We start from the raw sequence: 23,804 nt of genomic DNA on the forward strand, positions 1-23,804 counted from the left end.
GCCTGGTGGGCTGCAGTCTATGGGGTCGCACAGAGTTGGACACGACTGAAGTGACTTAGCAGCAGCAGCATACACACAAATATGCTTGTTTATTTATTTATTTATTTTTTTTTTGGTTTGTTTTCACTCCAGTTTCATTTAGTGTTTTTGTCATAGGAAGGCTGATCATGTAAAACTTTCTGTATATTTGAAATCTCAAAAATAACCCAAACTAAATGGCAAGTGAAATAACTGCTTTGAGATGAAAAATAAATTTTAATATTCCTTAACAAGAACACAAGATATACACACAAGAAAGTTTTCTTGTACTTAAATTGCCATTTTCTGTTATTAATTTTGATAACATGTATTTCATTGCATTTATGAATAGGAATAGAGAGTGCATATACATAGAACCAATGCTGAGAATGGCTGTTTGCTTTCTGAGGTGCTTGCAAATGGTGAGTTCTTCTATTTTCTAGCTTAATCACAAGCCCTCACCTAATAACTTTATTTAACTTGCATTATTTTTGCAAATTGATCTCTGGATCTGTTTGGCCTAATTAAGTCAGTTCTAGCGAATTTGAAACATATTTTAGAGCATCAACTTGCTTTAACACGCACAGACTCTCATCTCCAAGGGGAGAGATGAAGGGGTGCTCCTCTTTGTGCATCTAACACAGGACCTGCCCAGAGCAGGTACTCAACAAATGTTTGCTGAACAGGACTGTCCTCATTTACCTAATGGAAAGTGAGAAGAAAGGCATTTCTTTATTGAAGCGACTGCCCCCAAAGAAACTCAGTCTTACATGGATTGCTCCCAGATGCAGACCAGTGTGCCTCTGTGGATCCAGTTTCTGACTGGTCACTTTGTAGCAGGTCATTCCCCTCACCCCTAGGCTCAAACCCATCTCTATTTTTCAATATCTTGAACCAAGTGCTTTCTCCTAATTCATCATGTAAGAAATAGACCTGTGTCTAGTAATGCTGAGTCAAAGGAAGATATTCAAAATACTGATACTTTAAAAGTTTAAATGAAATGTTAATCAGAACCAGTTTGTGGTGATTTGCTTTCTATCTCTCTCTCTTTTTTTTTTAACCATGGATGGCAATTTCTTAGGAAGAACATGCCAGCTCTCTTTCACAACCAAATTTTTTTTCTTTTTCAACAAACAAAATTCTTAAAACTATTTTGAGGTTTTAAAAATTGCTGGTTGAGTTTTAAAAATATTTCAGTATGTGGTTGGAGGGATGGTTTGTTTTTCTCCTTAATTTTATTGCTGAAAACTTGAATTGATTTTTTAAATTGCTATTGACACTTATTAATAGCAGTCTTAGGAAAGATGACTACACCTAGTCAGATGGGACAAGTATTTAGTGAATTTTTCCCCATGGCCATTATAAATATTAGGAGAGTTTTCATGGATGTATCATGGCTACCTAGTGATACAGAATTGGTAAGACAAATGATTATAAAAATGTGGTTTGTTGCACATTGTATGGTAAGAACAATGTAAACAGCTTCTCCTTGCAACAGATCATTATGAGAAGAACCACTGCATTCCAAGCCTGGAAGAGCTTCCTTGTCTCTCAAGAAAATGTTAAGTCCTGGTCCTGTCCGAAAAGCACCCAAAAAGACCATTAAATCAACTCCTCATTAAACACCCACCTCAGAAGTTTATAAAAACACTGAAGTAACATTCTCACAGAAATGTAGTCTGAGTTTAGAAAATGAATATCAAGTACATGCCCAAAAGCTTCCATTTCACCCGTATACAAATGGCTCCAGAGAAAGGAGAGGAAATCACCAACGATATAACACATCTGTCTGTGAGCAGGGGAGGAGGAAATAAATAGTTCATAGGGTAAATCCTCTGGCCCATAGTTCAGCCATAGATCCCACAGTGTCACAAGCCAATGAATGTCCAGGTATCTTTTCAGATAACTTCCTGAGCGTTGGAGTGTTCTTCAGAGTTTCTTATCTTGCTCCTTCCAAATGCCAACACAATTGCCTTCAGTGTCCTCAGCTGAAGTCAGCCATCCTGCAATATGAATCAGAACCTGTTGTACCACGGGATCTCTCTTGGTAAAATAAAACTATCCCCAGAAAGCAATTTATCAGATAATTTTGAGGGAACATCGCAAGTGACCAGTATTTTGTGCTCTCAAGATTTAGAGAGAATTAAAAGATCATGTAGTCCACCCAGCACATGGTGTAAATGTTCTTAAATTAGATTGTAGTGGTGGTTGTGCCACTCTGTGAATATACGAAAACCCACTGAATTGTATACTTTAGATGGGGAAATGTTATAGTATATAAATTATATCTCAATAAAGCCGTTTTAAAAGTTATTGTTATAAGAGGGAAACAATGGCTCAGCAGGAACTTACAATAAACTTCATATGACTGACGATCATGTGTAGCAACCTTACTGTCTTCAATGAGGAAGGAATTTTGGATAAAGGTCATTGACATTTTTCTCATCATAGATAACTATGGAGACTGTGCTGAGATCTGATGACAAATGGAATGTGGAGGTCCAGTCATAAGAATAAAGAGCATCGGCTTGATCCAGTAGGATCTCTGCCTAACCTAATATTCTGTTTATGAATCAGTAGGGAGGCAATGGCTGCCTTCCATGACATTGCTTTAAAGGTTAGGAATATGGCACCAATTTCCTCAAATCCTTTTCTTAATATACTAAAGACTGTTGACTAATAAATTTATTTAAGTCCATCTTGAATCAAATTATATTTTCAGCTTGTTGTAACACATTCCCTATGCTTCCCAATTTGCTTTGGATGATTTGAACATCATTTTTGTGTGGAGGCAAAGACTCTTATAGAATCCTGAAGCCCTCACACCTCTGATATTCACCACCCTCTCCCCCATGATGCTGTCAAAAGGCTTTTTTTTTTTTTTAAGTAGGAGCAAGAGTTTCCAATTCTCCTCTGTCTACAAATTTTTTGCTTCCACTGCCTTCTCTGAGTTTGTGCCCTGATTCTAGTTGGAAAACTAAGCTGGTGGGTATAGTGTACTGATACATTGGAGACACACAAGGGTCCCTGGACATCAAATCAGTACACAGACAAGAAAGTCTTCACTGAGTTTTAGAACCCATTCAGTTCAGGTGTATTTTTTTGTTTTTGTTTGTTTGTTTTGATGCAGACCATTTTCAAAGCCTATGTTGAATTTGTTACAATATTGTTTCCATTTTATGTTTGTTTTTTTGGCCAAGAGGCATGTGGAATCTTACCTCCCCGACCAGGGATCAAACCCACATTCCCTGCATTGGAAGGTGAAATTCTAACCACTGGACCATCAGGAAGTCCCTTGGTTCAGTTTTATACATGATGAAACTGAGGTCCAAGGAGAAGAGACCATTTGTCCAGAGTCACAAAATTAACCAACAGCAAGACTAAAAGTGATATGTCTTTAAAAAAACAAAAGTGATATATCTTCATTCCCAACCACTCTGCTTTCAAAACTACCAGGGTGCCTTGTGGATTCGCTATAACGCTCATCTCAGTCCCTTTCTGCTTCCCTCTTCTGATTTTCTTTGTGGTTTGACCAGCACTGACCTCACCATCCTGTTTGGTCTCATCCATGTCTGCTTCATCCTGGTCAGGTTCGAACGTGGTGCCTCGGTCAACAACATCCACACCAGCCTGCACCCTGGGCTTCTCATTTTCCCACTTGGCAAAGCCTTTGTCCTTTGCAGCTTTGTCATGGAACTTGGACTTCATTTTCGGGAAGGTGTGGGACCCTGAGTCCCCCCAGCCAGCCTCTGACCACACAGGCTCGGTCTGGGTGGCCTGGCTGGTGGTGGCCCGCTGCAGCCGCACAGAGATCTTGCCGGAGGAGCCTGTGACCAGTGTGATGGCTCTGCTGTCCAGGTCTCGGTGTCCAGCAGTGACACCAGGGAACTCAAACACCTCATCCTGCACTGGAAGGGGAAAGCTTACTGTGATTATTGTGATTATTTGACATCCAACTGCTTCATAGCAAACGGTCAAAGTGGTTGCAGACAACAGGAGTCCGAAGGGCAAGGTCCTAGAGGAACAGATCAGAGGCGGAGTGAAACTGGCCTCAGGTTATTGAGACCTGAAAGCAGAGAGAGCGTGCAGGGTTCAAGGGTTTTTAGCCACTGCTGCTCATCCTGAAGAAGACCTTTGTGTTTATAATAATGGCTCTGACCAGTTTTAGATCTAAAACCCAACCAAGGTGCAGGATTGGAAGGTGAGCAGAGAGAAAGCACAGTAGGAAAGAAAGTAGAGGACATTACCTGGGGGCAACGAGGGACTTCCAGGCAGTGACCCGTGACTGCTGCCCAAGGAGGGTGCCCGGGCAAACCTCCTGCAGGCCAGAACCAGGAGATCTTTGCACTGTTTATGACAGTTGGCTCCACAATCTGAAACAACCCAAAGCATCACAGGTGATTAGTGTGAACCTCGTGTGTTGGGTGCTGACCAGGTTTCCAGGGTGGTCTTTGGGCTGTCGGGACTCCCCTCCCCCACCCTTGTTTCTGTGTTTAATCTCACATCCGCAGGGTGTGTCTAGGGGCAGTAACAGGGCCCTTCCTGGGGTTCCTAAAGTTCTCTTTTATTTGTTCTGTTGTTTCTTCTACACAGTTCATTGAAGTGCTAGGGAGCAACAAGCAGGGGCAGTCTGAGGGGAGGAGTTGCCTTTGTCCTCAAACTAGTTGTAAATTACATGGGACTGGGGTTCTTCTCCAGACCAAGACCCATCTCCATAAATGCACTCCCTGAGCCAGAACGAGGGTGAGAAGCCTTAGCGTCTACTCTCTCCCAGGACCTACTGCTGCCTCTCATTATTAATAGCAAGGCCTCCCTCCATTCAGGATTTGTCTGCATTTTCTATTCTTCTTCATGTCCCCAAACCTTTTTCAGAGCAGGTGATTTCATCTTTCACTTCCTTGCTTGGCACAGAAACAGAAGACAAGGTGAGCTTATGCTCAATAAACATGTTTCATTGGCTGCGGCTTGGAAATGGCATGCAGCAGACCCTGTGATTGTCCCATGAGATGCTTTAGTTAAGAAAGTAGATGTTAATTGCTACTTGGGGTAGAAAATTTTGGCCATTTTGGAAGATAACAGCACAGTTATTTCCTAGGATGAGAGTTCTACATTCCTCTTAGAATCACTGGACAGATACGATCATTTTAAAGGGTGTATTTCTCTCTTACCACCAAAAAGGAGCTTTCTCATTATTTTCAAAACCGTTTCCCTCTAAATCAGTGGTCCCCAAACTTTTTGGCACCAGGGACCAATTTCTTCATGGAAGACAATGTTTCCACAGACCAGGGGTAGGAAAGATGGTCTGAGGATGATTCAAGCACATTACATTACCGTGCATTTTATTTCTAACCTAATGCTGTCCTAATCTGACAGCAGGTACTGGTCTGCAGCCTGGAGACTGGGGACTCCAGTCCTAAGTGGTCTAGTTTCAAATGGTTTTGTAATGATATCATGGAAAGATCAAATTGTAATGATGTTTGGTCTGTTTTAATTAGACTTTTCACTCTACGTATCTTTAAGAGAAAATACCATATGAACAGAGATCTTAGGGTTTAATTGGTTTTCATCTTCATAAAATTGTATGTGTGTGTGTCTGTCTGTCTAGGGCATAAGGGGGAGAAACCAGTATCTTTGCTGCTTGAAATCAAGGAACAATTCGAGTTAGACTAAGACAACTGATTCAGAAAACTAAAGGGATTTTTTTTCCCTGAGCACTAAAGGGTGACTCCCATAGAGGTTTAAGGAAGCCCAAAGAGGTTTACTCTTTGTAAAATGAGAGCCAAATACTGAAAGACAGCTAGAGAAAAAAAGGCATCACAGGGAACATTATTAATCTGAAGGCATTTTGTGATTACAATATTTCCTTTTGTGGTTTTATTATATTTTTCAAGAGCATTATCAGATTCTTAAAAGAACCAGTATGAACAGTCTGCATAATACATATTACATAATATTATGTAATAATCTTTTATCTACAAGTAGCAACAAAAGTATCTACAATTTGTATTTATTAAATATATATTTATGCAATTGCTATAACTTTCAATTAAATGGGGGGAGTATATGAACAAATTCATTGAAAAGGGCAAAAGTGTCTCCTCTTCTCTCATCGTCATCTGTGATTTAGTAGAGACAAGACTAGCTATGTGAGAGACGAAAGAGATGTATATGTATTACAGAAATGAGCATGGGTTCTTTTTTTTTCCCTTGAAGGACTAAGTTCTTATATACAGTATTTCCGCTGGGCTTGCTCTCCTCAGAATTCCCACCTTGAATGTGTGCTAATGATGAGCAGGACATCTTAGAGATAGAGGTTAGATGTGTGTGGGATGATGAGTGTAGTTTGCTTGGGATAAAATTCCAGCCTGGGCTCTCGGAAACGAAATGTCAGGGAGTCCTTTCCTGGGCACATTAACTCTTCAGTTGCCAGTAGCCCCAAAGCCCCTGGTTCTCCAAGATGCCGAACGCGTTAAAGTTTCCATCAGACAATTATGACTTCTGCCCCAAATGTCACATTTAAAAATTTTAACAAAATAATGTTTACGTACCTTTGCATTTGTATCCTTGCTTGATTATGCCCCAGAGCTGTAACAAAAAGACAAAGGAATGTCAGGGAACCTGACAACGCCGCAGAGAAGGAAGTCCTGGGAAGCGTGGTGACTGGTGGCGCACAAACAGGATGTAGCTGCTCCTGACACCCTTCCTGTCAGATAGAAGGACCCTCTCCCGGCCCACTGCAGCTGGAGCAATAACAGGAGTTTGGCTTCCGTTTTTTTTCTGGGAGCCAAACGGGAGCTGGGGTGGGAAGCTGACACTGGTGAATGTATTGGACTCTTTTGTAATGCGCTCTCAGCAAATTCACAGAAAGATTTTGTCCCTCTGCCTTTGGAAGCCCTAGATCTCTCTGCTTTCCTTTCCTTTTCTTTTTTTAAATTAGGGTATAGTTACTTTACAACCATAGTTATGCTTGTTTCTGCTTTACAGCGAAGTGAATCAGCTATATATTTATACATATATCCCCTCCCTGTTGAGCCTTCCTCCTATCCCCACTCCTCATGCCATCCAACTAGGTCACCACAAAGCACCGAACTGAGGTCCCTGCGCTGTACAGTAGGTTCCCATCAGCCGTAGGTCTCACACATGGCAGTGCACACACATCTAGTCCCACCCTTCCAATTCACACTGCTTTGGCGCCCCCTACAGGAAATTAGGGATTCCCTGGTGGCTCAGACGGTAAAGCGTCTGCCTGCAATGCGGGAGACCCCGGTTCCATTCCTGGGTCGGGAAGATCCCCTGGAGAAGGAAATGGCAATCCACTCCAGCACTCTTGCCTGGAAAATCCCATGGACGGAGGAGCCTGATAGGCTACAGTCCATGAAGTCGCAAAGAGTCGGACACGACTGAGAGACTTCACTTTCACTTTTCACTTTCACGCACTAGAGAAGGAAATGGCAACCCACTCCAGTGTTCTTGCCTGGAGAATCCCAGGGACGGGGGAGCCTGGTGGGCTGCCGTCTATTGGGTCGCAGAGTCCGACACGACTGAAGCGACTTAGCAGCAGCAGCAGCGGGTAACTCAGCTGGTAAAAAATCCACCTGCAATTCGGGAGACCCCAGTTCAATTCCTGGGTGGGGAAGCTCCCCCGACAAAGGGATAGGCTACCCACTTCAGTATTGGGATTCCCTGGTGGCTCAGGCGGTAAAGAATCCACCTGCAATGGGGAGGCCTGGGTTCAATCCTTGGGACGGGAAGATCCCGCAGGGAGAGCATGACAGCCCACTCTAGTATTGTTGCCTGGAGAATCCCCATAGACAGAGGAGCCTGGTGGGCTACAGTCCACAGGGTTACAAAGAGTGGGATGCGACTGAACTATTAGGCACAGCAAAGCACACAGCACAGGAAATTAAGCAACCCAAGCAAACCATCCTACTAAAGCATTTGAATTTTGCTTGGTTACTTTCTGGGAAGCATTTCTGCCTTGATGGAACACAAAAGAGGACAAGATCTTGCATCTGTTCATGTCATTATTCTCTCCATGTGCCCAGTGTTTGGTCTGTGCCAGGGCTGTGCCAACCCAGGTAAAAGTACGATGTAGGAAGTGACAAGGGAGTGTCTGCCCAGGCAGTTGAAGATTATCATCGTGGTGACAGTGTTCTCACAAGCCTCTGCCTCGCTGTAACCTCCGTGAAGGGCATTTCCCACATTCCTTCTCAGGCCTCCTGCAGCACTTGCATACAGGAACCAGGGACTTCAGGAGCAGGGAACGTGGATGAATTAAATGGGCTTAGCCCTAAAGTTGGAGAAGCTCCATTCCTAACTTCTTCGTGGTTAGGCTGAGTGACTGATATCTACCTAATAAAACCATTTTGATAGAAACAGGGCTGGTAGGGGCTATTGACACTGACGGGGGTGTCGTGCACAATGTTGTTATAGAACAATGCCCTGAGCGTGGGCATCATGGCCCTAGGAGAAGAGTACATAGCTGCTGATTCAAGGCGGTAGGAAGGTTGCTCCTTACTCTTTCTGACAAGGAAATCCCACCAGTGGAGAGTGATTCCTTTGAGCCTTAAAAGTAATTTGTTCCTTCAGAAAGCATCACAAATGTCTATTGGGACAAGGTAACATTTTGCCTCGGAGACAGGAAGGATTATTAAGACAACTAACTGGAAGCAAGGCCTCAGGTGTCTCGGATGACTGGAAGAGGGATGGGGAGGTGTCACTGCAGAAAAGGAAGTGGGTAGGTAGGCCAATCACATCTCTCAGAGCTGTAAGGATCTTTATGATCATCAAGTTTTCTTCCCTTTTATAAAAGGCGAGTGTCATGATGCAGGAAGTCAAATAATGTGCAAGGTCCCACATCTGGGAAACTTTGTGGGTATGAGAAAATGTTTCCTCACAGAGCCCTTGGTCTTTGTAATAACAAAAATAACAGTGACAGCATTGAATGAACTCTTGCTATGTAAAAGGCAGTTTCACAAAGTGAGTGAGTAATGAGTAAGCTATGTGTAGCAATTCATTTTATGCTCACAATATCCCTGTGCTTAGTTGCTCGTCATGTCTGACTCTGCGACCCCATGGACTGTAGCCCACCAGGCTCCTCTGTCCATGGGGATTCTCCAGGCAAGAATACTGGAGTGGGTTGCCATGCCCTCCTCCAGATCCTTATGAGATAGGTAATGATAATTTTTTCATTTTTATAGACGAGGAGACTGAGCTACAGGGAGGTGAAGTCACTTGACAAGATCTCATAGCTAATCAGTAGGGAAAGAAGGTGAAGAATGTGTCACTTGAGGAAAGACAGGATGCCATGGATCCTGGGTGTTTTGCATGAGACCAGAGCAAAAGCCACTGAGCTAGGACAAGAGAGGATAAGGTTTAAGAAGCATTTGATTATCTGGCTATAGCATGTTATTAGCACAGCTGCAGAAACTGCTAAACTGCTGAAACAGATAAAGTCAAGCATGAGACCCATGAGGAGGGTAAGTCAGAGCATTGCTTGCTAATGCTTACTTAAGAACCAGGAGACAACACGAGGCAGAAAGAGGCTCTGGGTCAGCATACAAGCCAAGGACAGGAGAGGATACTTCCCATAGCCCTTTGCCTGTGAGATCTCAGGCTCCTGTAGGAGTGACTGTTTGTGGTGGAAGGAGTGCTGGACTGAGCATCAGGAGACCTGAATATGAGTCATGATTCTGCTGCTCATGATCCATGTGACCTTAGGGAAGTCACTTAACTTCTCCGGAGTTCAAAGTAAGGGAATTAGCAAAACTCTTTCAGCTTTGGAATTCTAATTCTAAAATCAATGTATTTCAAGCAGTGTCTGTTTGCCTTCCTTACCCTCAAAATGGAATTTATTTCAAAAGTATGTGGTACAGGCACTAAAAAATGTTTCCTTCTATTCCCCCATAATTCCCTTCAAAGCCCATCTAGAACATGATATTTTATAAATCCCTTTGAAAACCAATGAGGTTTTTTGTTTGTTTGTTTGTTTGTTTGTTTAATATGCCTGTGTAAAGATCAACTCATTGGAGCAATGAAATTAAGTATATTTTGGAAAGTAAAAAGGGCTATTAAAACTATAAATGAGTTCATTTCAATTAAACTCCAAAAGTATCAAGGCACACTAAAAAACAAAGAGAGAAGGGTTCACTTTGAGCTCTGTGGCATGCAATGTCTGATATCATTTAATCATCACAGCAACATGACAGGTAAGTCTTAACCCTCTCTTACAAATAGGAAAATAGAGACTCCGAGATGATCAATAATTTGGTCAAGGACATAGAGTTAAAGGCAGAATTGAGATTCAGAGTTCTGGACTCCAAGTCCAGAGCATTCTACCTGATCACAGCTGCATCTAAAACCTAGTGCAGCAAATGCACTGTGATGAGTTGAGGAGGGAAGTGTGGAAGCTCCAAGAATCCTACCTTGTTGCTTCTACAGAACCTGTGGCTCCATGGAAGGGAGAGACATCCAGAAGCACTTGGGAGCAGAGATAAGACCTTGAGATCTGATAAGGACCTACCAACTCTCACACCATGCCAGGGTCAGAAGCCTCAACTTGACTTTTGGCCCTGGCCAAAGAAATTCCCTGGGCCTCCCTCTGCAGCAGAGAGTTGCACACAGCACCATCCCACTCAAGCATTTTTCAGGTCTAGACACAGGCAAAAGTCCCCCTCAGAAGACAGAAACATGAAAAAGGAGACGTATTTGTTTGATGATCAAGTGGTCAGGTGACACAATCCCAGTGGCGTAGCTGGTAGGAGAACCTCTCTTTCCCTGGGGTGGGTGGAGAGAGCTGTTAGGCTGGCCTTGCCCCTTGACCACAGCAGCTGCTATGATCACATGGGACCATCTTTAATGTAACCCCACTGCCTCTAATTTATCCATTCTCAGAGGGATGCTTGAATAGAAACTCCTGCCCTTCGGCTCCTCAAAGCCAGTTATTCAAGAATGAAAGGGAGGGACTCCCCTGGTGGTCCAGTGCTAAAGACTCTGCCTTGCAATGCAGTGGATGAGGTTTCAATCCCTGATCAAGGAACTAAGATCCCACATGACCCAGGGCAACTTAGCCTGCTCACTGCAACTACTGAGCCCATGCGGTACAACTAGAGAGAAGTCCACATGTGGCGTGAAGTACTTGCCTGCTTCAACCAAGATCTGACACAGACAAAAAGCAAATAAATTAATATTAAACTATTTTTTAAAAAAAGAATGAAAGGGAAAAGTATCATTTAGTGGGAGCTTATATGATATCAGCTATGAATTTCATATGGGTCCACAGTGGGACGTGACTGCTGAATGAAGCTAACAAAACTGAGTTGGCACCTGAACAAATGCCACTCACCTGGCTGCTGGGCTACCCTCGTGTAGGTACCACATTTTCCATCTTTTATTACTAGGATATCAACTAGAAGACGTTCAGAGCTCAAGGGTCTTTGTTTAATACCAAGGCCAAACCTGATCTTAATTGCCAAAGAATCATCAAATGTGGGAAATGATGTATACAACCTTCCTTTGTTGCAGTGGTGTAGGTAAGCCAGAATACCTGCATTTGAGTCCCAGAGCTAGTCATTATTGGCTGTGAAATCTGGGGAGAATTGGGTTATCCACTCTGGACCTCCCTCCCTTCACATACAAGTGGGGAGAGTAAAATGCCCACCTCGTGGGCTAGTTATGAGGATCAATTACACTAATGTCTCTAAATAGTTCATTCCTATCAAATGCCAAGTAAATATTATTTATTATTATAAACATCTTATCTTTGAAAAGATATTTTTCCTTTCTGAGCTATGAATTATTGAGCCATGTCATGATCGATTTCTAGTGATTGACACCATATAAAACAAGAACTAGGAGGAGCTGGCTATGAGAAATACCCCACTTAGTTGTACCCACTTAGTGATGAATGCCAGGGCTCACTGGGCAGAACATCTCCATGGCAGGTAAGAACAGTCAAACTGCTCTCTCGAGTTAATAGGCCTCACCAACCTTCCGTGTCTTTGTCAGCCCTGCATTCCTAGAAAGAGTGTAGCTAAACCTGCAGATCTTGCTTTTAATCAATTGTTTCATTTCAGGGAGCCATCGTGGTTTACATGCTCTAAGACAGACCATAGACTCTGTTAGTGGGCCATTTTCCCACATTCTCAGAATATGCACAAATCACTACATCCAAGTGAAAACACTGGAAACCAGACTTACAAATCCTGCACAGTGTTCACAGAAGGTTGGCTTGAGATAGGTCATCTCCTGAAAATTATGGACAAATCCTGGTCCCATTTTACAGTGTAGTTGGGACTTAGCTCTCAAGAAGTAAGCCATCATTTCATCCTTACTGATTAGGCCATCCCTGTGAAGAGAACCAAGAACAGAGGGCTCTTTAAACACATGCCGCTCAGCAGTCACCACACTTAAATCACTCGCCTCCTAAACCTTTGTACCAAAGCAGGAATGTTAACTATCCTGTTCACATGTTCACATCCGGAAGGAGAGGACCTCAAAGGACAACTTTCAGTGCCAAGGCTTTCTTAGTAAACAGAACATGTGTGTGGAGGGGGTGTGGGGCAGGGTGACTTGTGCACTGTAGCACAGAAAGTCTTCTTCATTACCAATAGTAGCTTCCAGAAGGACATCTCCTTTCTAGCCTTTGCCTCATAACAGGGTTTGCAAGAATCTTGTTGCTGGAGAAAGGCAGAAAACCATGATAACTGAACCCACCATTCTCAGACTTTTCCACCTGATGTTGTCCAGATCACTACCATTGGTAACTTTTTCATTCATGTCTTATTGGCACACAGACCATTCACTAGAGTGATTCTCCCAGATCTTCTTCACACAGAACCTCTGGTTCCACCTACCACTGCACACCCTGACTCCTTGTTTACCAAAAGACCCCATCAAATTCATTGACATAGGTGAACGTCATATTGCCTTCTCGCTACATCAGCGTGTGTTGAAGATCACATCTTTCTGTGCCAATTCAGAATTCTTTTATCTCTCATCTGTCCTTTCTTGGGGTCATTCTCCCACCTCCACCTCCTTGCCGACCCCCACTCTCCAGGACACTACTCTTTTTAAGTTCTGCTCCATCTTGTCAGCCACTCATTCTTCTGTTTACAAATACACTCAGGACTTCTCCTCCTTAAAAAGGTCTTTCCTTACTCCTGCCTCCATTCCAACACTTGTCTTCTCTCTTACTCCTGAAGTTGTCCTCTCACTCCTGAAGTTTTTTGGAGGAGTCTTCAGTAGACATTTTTCCCATTTCCTTCAATTACTCTTTTCCTCCAAACAATCAGGTTTCTAATTCACCATTCTACTGAAGCTGTCACAGTAACATTCTCAGTGGCCTTTTCTCATTCCTTGAACTTGCTGACCTCCTGGCAGCGCATGTCATGGGGACAGGATTCCCCGCTTTTGACATCCCTTCTCCATGCTCTCCGGTGATTCCATATAGCCATGGCTCCCTTCTGCCTCTTCTGCTCCTCCTTCTCTAGCTCTTCTGAAGGATCCATGTCTTTCAGCTTCTGCACGTGGGAAGAGGCGTCCCTGAAGCCACATTCCCAGGCCCCATGCTTATGTTCCTCTAAGTTTTCCTATCAGAGGGACTTCCCTGATGTTCCAGTGGTTAAGGCTCTGTGCTGGCTCTGCAGGGGGTGTGGATTCAATCTTTGGTCTGAGAACGAGATCCCACATGCTGTGCAGTGGGGCCAAAGATAAGAATTTTTTAAAAAAATTAAAATAATAAACTTTCCCATCAGAATGTGCTCACACTCCTGGGACTCTAACTCACACCACTGGACTGAAGACCTGACAATCTATGTCTCCGGCCCTGACTGTTCTCTTGAATCTTGCTGCCATATCTTCAACAACCTGCTAGAATCTTCTCCTGGATGGTCCACTTTCCTCTCAAAATCAACTATCTAAGCATGTCTGGCAAGAAATCATGTAGGGACACTTTAAACCTTCATTTTTAGGGAAGATCATTCTATTTTTAGGAAAAACTATATGTATTTACTGGGACAGACTCAGTTCCATTTAAAGAATGGCAGAGTAAGAAAATGAAGACTAGAAAGTGATTTTAAGTTCATATTCTACATACATGTTACTGACAGAAACAGAGAGGAAGTAGATAGCAGATAATTTAAATTTGATTTCATAAGAGAAGTTTATGTTTCTAATAATTTATTTTAAAAGTATATAAGTATTTTTAAAGTATTTTTCTGATTTAGTTATATAGTGAAGATAGATTAAGGTTTTAAGATGTTTATAATAAATTACCAAGGCTTTCCTTGTGCTGAATTATTTACAGGTTCAACTTTTTAAAAATTTCTCACATCAACACAAATATTAGAGGCTTTTAATATGATAGAATTTGGATATTTAGACAATATAAAATCCAATATTTCATTACAGATGATTTTTAAACTAGGAACTAATTTCACATAATTAAAAATGAAGTGATGATATTATTAATGTCAGAGTTTCTTGCCATTTTTTTTTAAATTAATGATCCAGGTTTTGGCCACTAAAGTTAATTAATCTCTCACAAATCGTTTGAAGCTAAAGAGAAACATATTTTTCCTTTGTTTCTCAAGACAGCATTTGAGCTAGCAAAGAAATAAACAAAGCAGGGACACTTTCTGGCTATTTGTACCTGTCACCTGCAGCTGAACACCAGAAGTAATCTAAAAAAAAAAAATCTTACTTACTTGATGATTTTTAAGATTACTCCCTGGTCCAGTGATGATGAAGACTCTACTATCCTAGACCTAACTATAATTAGCCTCTATTCTTTTTTTGATGGAGGTTTTGGGTGATGATAGTTCATCTGCTAAGTAGTAGCAGTAATATGTGAAATGGAGAGCTTGGCTAATTTGCAAGTGAACTTCTGCTTAATACTAACTTGTGATTCCATCCAACCAGTCATGTTCATGGACACCAAGAAAAAATCAGCAAAAAGTTAGACACATCTCATCAAATCACTAGGATCAATGCTTTCAGGATATAAATTAGAGATAGAGTTCTCTACTCTCCTTTGATAGTAATTTTCTGCTTCAGGACAGCTGCATTATAATATAACCAAATTAAACTTACTGGTCTTTGTCCAGCACACAGAAGGAATCCAAGAAGGGAAAATTGGCAGCTATACTTTCAAAGTCTTCTTGGGAGATATACCCATCATGGTCATGGTCGTAGTTCCTAAACACAGACTGCAAAGGAAAGACAAATGTTTATTGAATTACTACTTATGAGGCAGCCTCTGAACTTGTTATTGGGAAAGCATAATTAGCATATTACTTTTTCTATCAGTGAGCTTGAAATCTAGTGGGAGATAACAAAATTGAGAAGCCTTTATGGTATAATGAGTAAGTGCAGTGCTGAAGATAAAGGCAGAATGCTATGAAGGGAGATGGGGAGGGAATTTTTAAAATATTTCCTGAAGAAAGCAAGGTCTAAACCGAGACCTCTGGGTTGAGTAAGAGTGAGGCTGGTGAATTTACAAATACCAACATCATGACAATAGAAAGTGAAACTTTAAATGTTAAATCATCTCAAAAATTAAAGTATACATGTAATGCAATTCCAATAAAAATCCAAGTGGGAATTTGTTTTAAATGAACAAGTTAATTATAAAGTTCTGATAGAAGTAACATGTTGAAAATAGCCTAAAATTGTTAAAGATGAGGAGTAATGACCTCAGGCAAGGGAAACAAAAGCAAAAACAAACAACTGGGACTATATCACACTAAAAAGCTTTTGCACAGGGAAGGAAATGTCAACAAAATGAAAAGGCCACCTACTGAATAGGAGAAGGTATTTGCAAATGATACATCTTAAAAGGGGATAATATTCAAAACATACAAAGAACCGACCAAAAAAATTTTTTTTAAGGCAGAGGACCTAAATAGACATTTTTCTAAAGAAGATTTACAGATGGTCAACAGACATATGAAAAAATGCTCAATATCACTCATGGCTCATCTCAGGGAAATGCAAATTAAAACCACAATGAGATACCACCTCACACCTGTCAGAATGGCTATTATCAAAAAGACAACAAACAACAACTGTTGTTGAGGATGTGGAGAAAAGGGAACCCTCATGTGCTGTTTTGGTGGGATTATAAAATGGTGTAGGCACTATGAAAACAGTAAGGAGGTTCCTCAAAAAATTAAAAATAGAACTATCATACAATCCATCAATTCCTTTTTGTGTATTTTTTCCAAAGAAAACAAAAATATTTGTTTTTGAAAAGATGTATACATCCCCTGTGTCCATTCCAGCATTATTTACAATAACCAATAGACGGAAGCAATCTAAGTGTCTATTGAGAGACGAATGAATGAGGAAGATGTGACCTATGAATAAACTGGAATAGATTCAGCCATAAAAAATGGATGCAACCTTGCCATTCTTTGACAACATGGAAAGACTTTAGAATATTATGCTAAGTGGAATAAGTCAGGCAGAGAAAGTCAAATATCATATGATTTCACTTATATGTAGGATTCAAAAAACCAATGAACAAAATAAAACAGAAACAGACTCATAGATACAGAGAACAAACAGGTGGTTGCCAGAGGTGAGGGGAGTGGGAGGATGAAAGCATAGGCAAGAGAAATTAAGAGGGGAAAACTTCCAGTTGCAAATGACATGGGATGGAAAGCACAGATTGGGGAATACGGTCAATAATATTTTAATATCATTGTATTGTGACAGTTGGTAACCAGACTTATTATGGTGATCATTTTATAATGTGTAGAAATGTCAAATACCTAGAACACCTAGAAGGTTAATTATACTTCAAATAAAAAAAGGGGAGTAATGAGAGACAGTGTACCTTATCAGAAATCAAAGCTACATTAGCCAAAACAACATGCTATTATAACTTAGTAGAGACAGTACAGTCTAGAAACAGATTTTATATATATATATATATATATATATATATATATGTAAGAATTCAGAATTCTCAAACAAGGTTGCTCAAAGATATGTATATATGCGCGCGTGTGTGTGTATGTATGGAGGGAGTGGAATAAAGTCTTACAAGATCATCTACAAGTTATCAGTGATTATCCCTAGGCAGAAGAAATACCAAGACCTGAAAGTAAAACTTTCTACTTTCTGTGTTTTATGTAATGCATTAATATTCACAACGTTTCTGCCTTTTTTCTTTTGGCCTCACCGCGTGGCTTATGAGATTTTAATTCCCCAACCAGGCACTGAACCTGGGGCCAGTAAGAGTGCTGAGTCCTAACCACTGGACTTCCAATGGAATTCCCCTGGCTTTCCTTCTAATCAGAGAAAAATAAAAAAGAATTTTCTATTGTCCTCTTAAGATTTAAAAAAAATTTGTGAGTTCTCCCTGCAAACACATGTATGCACATACTTGACTTCGAGTCTAGCTGTAATGAATCTATCTCTCTTTCCCTTGTGGTGTCTATTATATTTTATCTGTATTGCCTTAGGTTACAGGCTGCTTCAGGAGTATTTTGGGAAGTAGGCAATGTATAAATGAACAAATTACTTCATTAAAATATGACAGTCATTATAAGTTTATCCATAGATAACTGAACTATTTTTGTAAGTTTTACTTTCAATACTTATCCAAATCAAAACTGCTTAAAACTTAACTATTATGGAGTTCTTACAACTTATCATTTAATACCCATATTTATACTGAGAGTATATGATTTTTTGTGGAATAAAACTCATGTAAAACCCAGCCATTTATTTGATTAAATTAGTGGTACTTAACCTATCAAAACTGGGTCAACCTTCCCCCATGAAATTGGAATTAGAGAAAAGAGATAAAGTACTGAGGGGCAAAATAGACTCCTGCAGCAAAGAAGGCCTGTCTGCAGAGAATGCAGTGACCACTTAAGAGTAGGAGAGAGAATACCTCTTTTATCTCCTGATTCTAGACTTTCCTGAGCCACAGTTCCGTGTCCCTGGACCCTCTGCTGACTGTCCCTGGCTCCAGGTGGGGTCTGTCACTACCACACCATCATATGGCCCCCACTGGACCTTCTGGCTTTCCCATCATCTTCCCTCACCCTTTCCTCCCTTTCTGCCGCACATGCTCCATGAAACTTTTCTATCAGCACCTCATGGTTTTGTGGATGAGCCAAGATGTAGAACATTCTTTTCTGTAAACACTCTTTCCCAGCAAAGAGTACATTATATACCAAAGACTTGTTTCTACTGCACCTGAGGAGATACTGATCCTCAAAGGTAGATGAGTAATCAATAATCAGTTTCTAGTGCCTGAGAAAGGTGCTTGCCATCTTTTCCACAATGGTGCATCTACTCTTTTTTTACATGGAAAACTCTGACATCATCTTGCCCTTCATTAAGTGATGTTTATGACCTAAAGCATTGTGCTGCTGTATCACAGACCTCCAAACATACAATGCTGAAGAGACTATTTAACTTGCAGGATTTTCCTCCTAGCCTCAGGTAACCAATTTATCAAGCATTTTATTATGATCCACGTGGGTTGTTTCTTGTTTGTTTTCTGACTGCATTGGGTCTTCATTGTGGCACACGGACTTAGAAGTTACAGATCACATGGGCTTAACTGCCCTGCGGCCTGTGGGATATTAGTGCCCCCACCAGGGATCGAACCTGCATCCCCTGCATTGGAAGTGGATTCTTAACTGCTGGACCACCAGGAAAGTCCCCCCATGTGGATTTTTAGTGAGTAGATTGCAGGGGCAATGACAAATGTATCAAATGCCTGGGGAAGACAGGAGTTCTAAGTAGCCATGAGCATTTGGACAAGTGAGAACCCACAGAAAGAAAGGGGAAAGGGGGCCTTCCTGAGAGATTCTTCCCCCAGAAGCCATGGCCAGGCAGAACTAAGTGTCTGTTGAATTTCTCCTACCTGCCAGAGGGCTGTCTTGATGGACTCCAGCTGATACGTAGGCTGGTACCAGAGAACATTCTGGAAAGAGAAAGGGGCCTCCTAGTGCTCACTTACCTCAACTAATTTCCTTATGTGCTTGTTGATGACTGTAGGATCTGGCTTTGGCATCACTCCTGAGGCCCACTCCAGGGGCACCACAGGCTTGGTGGGCGTTGTAGGGGAGGTAGGCTGCTGACAGAAGACATACACATTAAAAAAATTTTTTTTAATTTATTTTTTAAATTGGAGTATGACTGCTGTAGAGTGTTGTCTTAGTTTCTGCTGTACAACAACGTGAATCAGCTATATGTGTACATATATCCCCTCCTTCTTGTGGCTCCCTCCCACCTTCCACCTTCCACCTTCAGCCCGCCCCTCTAGGTCATCACAGAGGATCAGGCTAAATTTCTGTACTAGACAGAAGCTTCCCACTAGCTATCTATTTTACACATGGAAAACACACACATTTTTCAACTTTATCTGGGACTTTGAGCAATTTGGACCAGGGACACTGAGAAAGACATTTACGTTTTTCATGTTCACATCAGTAGAAAGTTATATTTGTGTAGCACTTAAATGTTTTTGAAACAAACATCAGTGAAAATGTTAATGGAATATTTTGTCGGTAGAATCTAATCTGTAACCAAATACATATTTGGATAGTGCATTTTGTTTAGCAGGAGCCTAGATTGCATTATTTTAGGTGGGAAAAAACATTACTCATCCAGCTCATCCAAAAATCCTACCCAAGTTCCCTAAATAATACTAAAACACTGGTAAACATCTCTATAACACTCCATATAGTTTTAGGGTTGGTTTTTTTTGTATAATAGAAAGCCTATGAAACACCAGTTATCTAATTCTTTAATACTCAGTGCTAGTGATAAATTAGGTGTGTGCAGCAAGCAGGCAGCGGTGCACAGCCAAGTTTGTGTCATCTTGCCAGCATCTCTCTCAATATGCTTAATCACTTCCTGATGGATTGAATAATCACTGGCTCCCTTGAGCCCTCTTCAGTGCAACTTGTTTTCTCCACAGGTGTTACTACGTTCTTGCGAGATATTTTCACTTAAGAATGTGAGAGGATGGTGGCAATAATGCATAACACGTTTATACAACACAAGCACAAAACACAGTCCTATCAGGAGACCAGCCAAGAGTGCTGTGCACACTGTGTCCTCTCCCTTGGACTCTCACACAGTGAAATATTTTTTCTGGTGCCTACATACACACATGTATTAGCAGAGTTGTTTTTTTTTAATTGGACACTGAGTTTGGAATAAACATTCTTGCAAGGGGAGCTGAGGTGTAACTATATGGATTTACCCCTCTATTAAACTTGTAAGGTGGGTGTTTCTGATATCCCGTGGGCTACAAATAAAACAAAAAATATCTGCCATCTGAATATGGTCACCCTTTCACAGTCTCTCTCTCTCTGACACACACACACACACACACACACACACACACACACTCCCATCTCGGCTCTTTCGGTCAAGTCTTTCCTCTTGTTGATATGACAAAGGACTAAACCCTTGGTTCCCTTGGTACTTTGTAAAGCACCCCCATCTCCTCAAAGCACTATCATAAACTCAGAGGGATACCAGAAGATATTTCAAACTTCCAAGGGAAATATAGCTATACTCAATATTTGTCGGACTCCACAGAAACTACAAAGTTCACCCATTAAATCATTCTATGTTTCTACCAATGATATCATATCTTTGTGAAGCAAAAAATCAATTTGCAACAAGTAATAAAGGTGACAGTATCAACATGATTCCAAGATTTAAGACATTGTACAATGCCGAACGCACATTAGTATTTGTGGTTATTTAAGAATGAAATAAAAATAATATCTTTTTCAGTGTGTATTTTTCAAGCAGGTACTAAGTCATTAGAATATCAATATTTATACATACTTAGTTGCTTGGACCTAACTATTCTATAAGCAGAAATGTTAGGTATTTCTTTTGACCTAGAGGTAGCATGAAAAAACTGAGGCACGAAGTAAAACACAAAAAATAGGGAGGCACAAAGGATGCCACTGTGAACAGAAAAAGGTCGAGAAGCTCTGAGACTAAGTAGGCGAGGTCGGCCGGCTCTAGCTGCAAGCACGCTAAAGCCACAGGCTCTCAGTAATAATCCTGATGGAAATTGTTCTCTAGTTCCCAACAGGCGTCAAACACTAAATACAAATAGGGTGACATTCCACTTAGAGAAGAGACAGAAAGGGATTGGGAAATGCGAATTCATAGAGTTTTCATTTTAGCGGGCTTCCCTGGTAGCTCAGTGGTAAAGAATACGCCTGCCAATGCAGGAGACACGGGTCCGATCCCTGGGTCAGGAAGATTCCCCTGGAGAAGGAAATGGCAACCTGCTCTAGTATACTTACCTGGAGAATCCTAAGGACAGAAGAGCCTGGCGGGCTACAGCCCATGGGGTCACAAAAGAGTTGGACACGACTGAGCGACTAAACAATAGGGTTTTAGCACTTGGGAAAGTTTTCAAAAGCTTCTTCTTTGATAAGAGATAAAAAGACTCTTTTGGCACTTCCTTGGTGGTCCCGTGGCTAAGACTCCATGCTTTCAATGTGGGGGACTATATAGTCCTGGTCAGGGGACTATATCACATGTGCTGCAACTAAAGATCCCATCTGCCACAACTAGGACCTGGTGCAACCAAATAAATGAATACTTTTTAAAGATTTTTTTTATATTGTATGGAAATATCTCCTAAAATTGGCAAAACTTGAGACTGAAAATAAAGTAAATCTAAAGGGCACAAATCAGGCCTGTATGGCAACATGGTCATTCCTACCCTGTTTCTGAACAAGAGATGGTGCGGAAATGATGGGAAGCATCATAGGAAAAAGCACAGGCGATGAAGCCAGGCAGTCCCGAGAGGAATCCAAATTCTCCCGCTTACTGGCTGTGTCAAACATACCTATGCTCACTAGACTCTGTTTGCTTAACAGAGTCAATGAGATAACATACATATTATGACCTGCCAGGCATTCAACAACCAACAGGCAGCAATTAAGATGCCCGGTTACAGCTAAAGGAAGGTGTCAGGAGGCAGCAATGCTGTGTGCATGTACAGGACAGCTTCATCACACCAGAGCTATGCAATGAAAGAGAAGCGTACAAATTCCCTTTTCTCAATAACATGACTTTTCTTTCCTGCTTGTATTTGCGCTCAGTTGCATCTGACTCTTTGTGACCCCATGGACTGTAGCCTGCCAGTCTCCTCTGTCCATGGGATTTCCCAGGCAAGAACACTGGAGTGGGTTGTCATTTCTTATTCTAGGGGATCTTCCCCACATAGGGATCAAACCTTCGTCCTCTGCATTGGCAGGCAGATTCTTTACCACTGCACCACCTGGGAAGTTCACCTTTCTGTTGAGCTCTCTTTATCATGCTAATTTTGAAGGGTCTGGCCTTAACCCCTCCCTTTGTCTCTGCTGTATCTTCCCATAAGGCTGCATTCTGCAGTGTCCCCAGAAGATGAGCCTCTTGGGACTGGCAGTGAGAGGAACACAGTGATGGAAACACCACTCATTATTTTAAGAACAGATGCTACTAGGCCAACTGACTCAGACTCAAGTGTATGCTCTCCCACCTGGCCTTCCCTGTGAACAGCATTCACAGTCATTCTGCCTCTTTCAATTCAGTGGTTCAGAATTGTAGTGGGTATTAATAGATGGACAGACTTAGAGCCTAGAGTTGCTGGCAACACACCACAGAACTCAACTGGCATGGAGGTAATGAATGAGACATTTGTAAGAAAACTGATCTCAGGATATATATATATAAGAAACAAACAGAAATTTTTTCTTCATCATGCAAACCTCATCCTTACTGTAAATTTCATATTCATCCTGATATTTTTCTTCCGGGTGTAAAACATAGCTGAGCTACAGTCTTCTTGCTAAAAGTAATGAGCAGCGTACACTCAGTAATGCAATTTCTTCAACTCACTGTATAATGTTTCTTTACTAAGAGTTAACTATCAATTAAGTGAGGCGCTATCCAAATAAGATATTGAAATTCTGAGTTGGGTCAATCATTAGTAGAGAAATTTGTGAATTATGATTAGGGTATTTAAAATTTATTAAATCTAATTTTATGTTGAATAGGCTTTTAAAAGAGCCTGGAAGGCTCAGAATGATCTTTAACATTAAGTCGAGTTATTGTTACCACTTTTTTTTTTTAGCCCTATATGCTGGTAGTTCTCAGAGGGAACATGGAAGATCAAGAATAAAACAGAGTAATTGGAAATGATGTTCTTTGTTAGCCTGTGAAGTGAAGAAATAATTATCTGTCAAGGCTAAGCTGTCCACTGGTAAAATGAGAATATAGATTTTTTAAATTCCTCAATCTTTAGACCACATAGCACTATTGTAATGGGCAATTATTGTAAATGACAAATAATGGTGTTTGTCACCAATCCTCAGAGAGAAAACAATACCTACCGATTTAGAATTTCTAGGCTCCAGAACCAGTGATAGTTTGTAAATATCATCTTCTGTGTGATAGAGGTCCAGAGAAAGCTACAACAAATTAAAAGGGATAGATCAGAATGCTGAATTATTTATTTACTTATTCACATTGCTGAAATTTCTTCAAACCAAATGCTTGGGGTCAATGTAGAGAGCTGAATGTAGAACATTAAAAAAGATAGCATGGCAGAGGTGGAAAATGAAATTTCAAAAAGAAAAAAGTTAAACCTAGTGTGGTCATCAGCATATAAGAACCATGGACTCAATTTCTCAATAATTATTGAGCAGCTCCTAAGAACCAAGCTCCTCAGAGCCAGAGGTCAGGAATCCTTGATATCACAGAATAGGACAAGTGCATAAAATAAGACTTGGAAATGG

The 23,804-nt window shown here is 41.1% G+C and overlaps 1 protein-coding gene across 10 annotated transcripts in view; it reads right to left on the reverse strand.

The window, feature by feature from the left end:
- Nucleotides 1–235: 235 nt before the first annotated feature.
- The window catches only part of RASGRP3 (RAS guanyl releasing protein 3), a 115,223-nt gene continuing 91,654 nt past the window's right edge, over nucleotides 236–23,804 (reverse strand). For 5 of the 10 annotated variants that reach the window (XM_069580481.1, XM_069580484.1, XM_069580480.1 and 2 more), the window contains 8 exons: nucleotides 23,400–23,477; nucleotides 19,001–19,114; nucleotides 15,109–15,224; nucleotides 12,217–12,364; nucleotides 6,567–6,603; nucleotides 4,266–4,391; nucleotides 3,562–3,926; nucleotides 236–2,021 (listed from right to left, as the gene is read on the reverse strand). In XM_069580481.1, coding sequence (XP_069436582.1) covers nucleotides 2,013–2,021; nucleotides 3,562–3,926; nucleotides 4,266–4,391; nucleotides 6,567–6,603; nucleotides 12,217–12,364; nucleotides 15,109–15,224; nucleotides 19,001–19,114; nucleotides 23,400–23,477 — 993 coding nt within the window. In that variant the 3' untranslated portion in view covers nucleotides 236–2,012. Of the gene's footprint in view, nucleotides 2,022–3,561; nucleotides 3,927–4,265; nucleotides 4,392–6,566; nucleotides 6,604–12,216; nucleotides 12,365–15,108; nucleotides 15,225–19,000; nucleotides 19,118–23,399; nucleotides 23,478–23,804 lie in introns of all 10 variants that reach the window. The other 5 variants (XM_069580476.1, XM_069580475.1, XM_069580478.1 and 2 more) reach the window with 1 other exon arrangement.

Source organism: Ovis canadensis, chromosome 3, assembly GCF_042477335.2.
Source record: "Ovis canadensis isolate MfBH-ARS-UI-01 breed Bighorn chromosome 3, ARS-UI_OviCan_v2, whole genome shotgun sequence".
NCBI classification, from domain to species: Eukaryota; Metazoa; Chordata; class Mammalia; order Artiodactyla; family Bovidae; genus Ovis; species Ovis canadensis.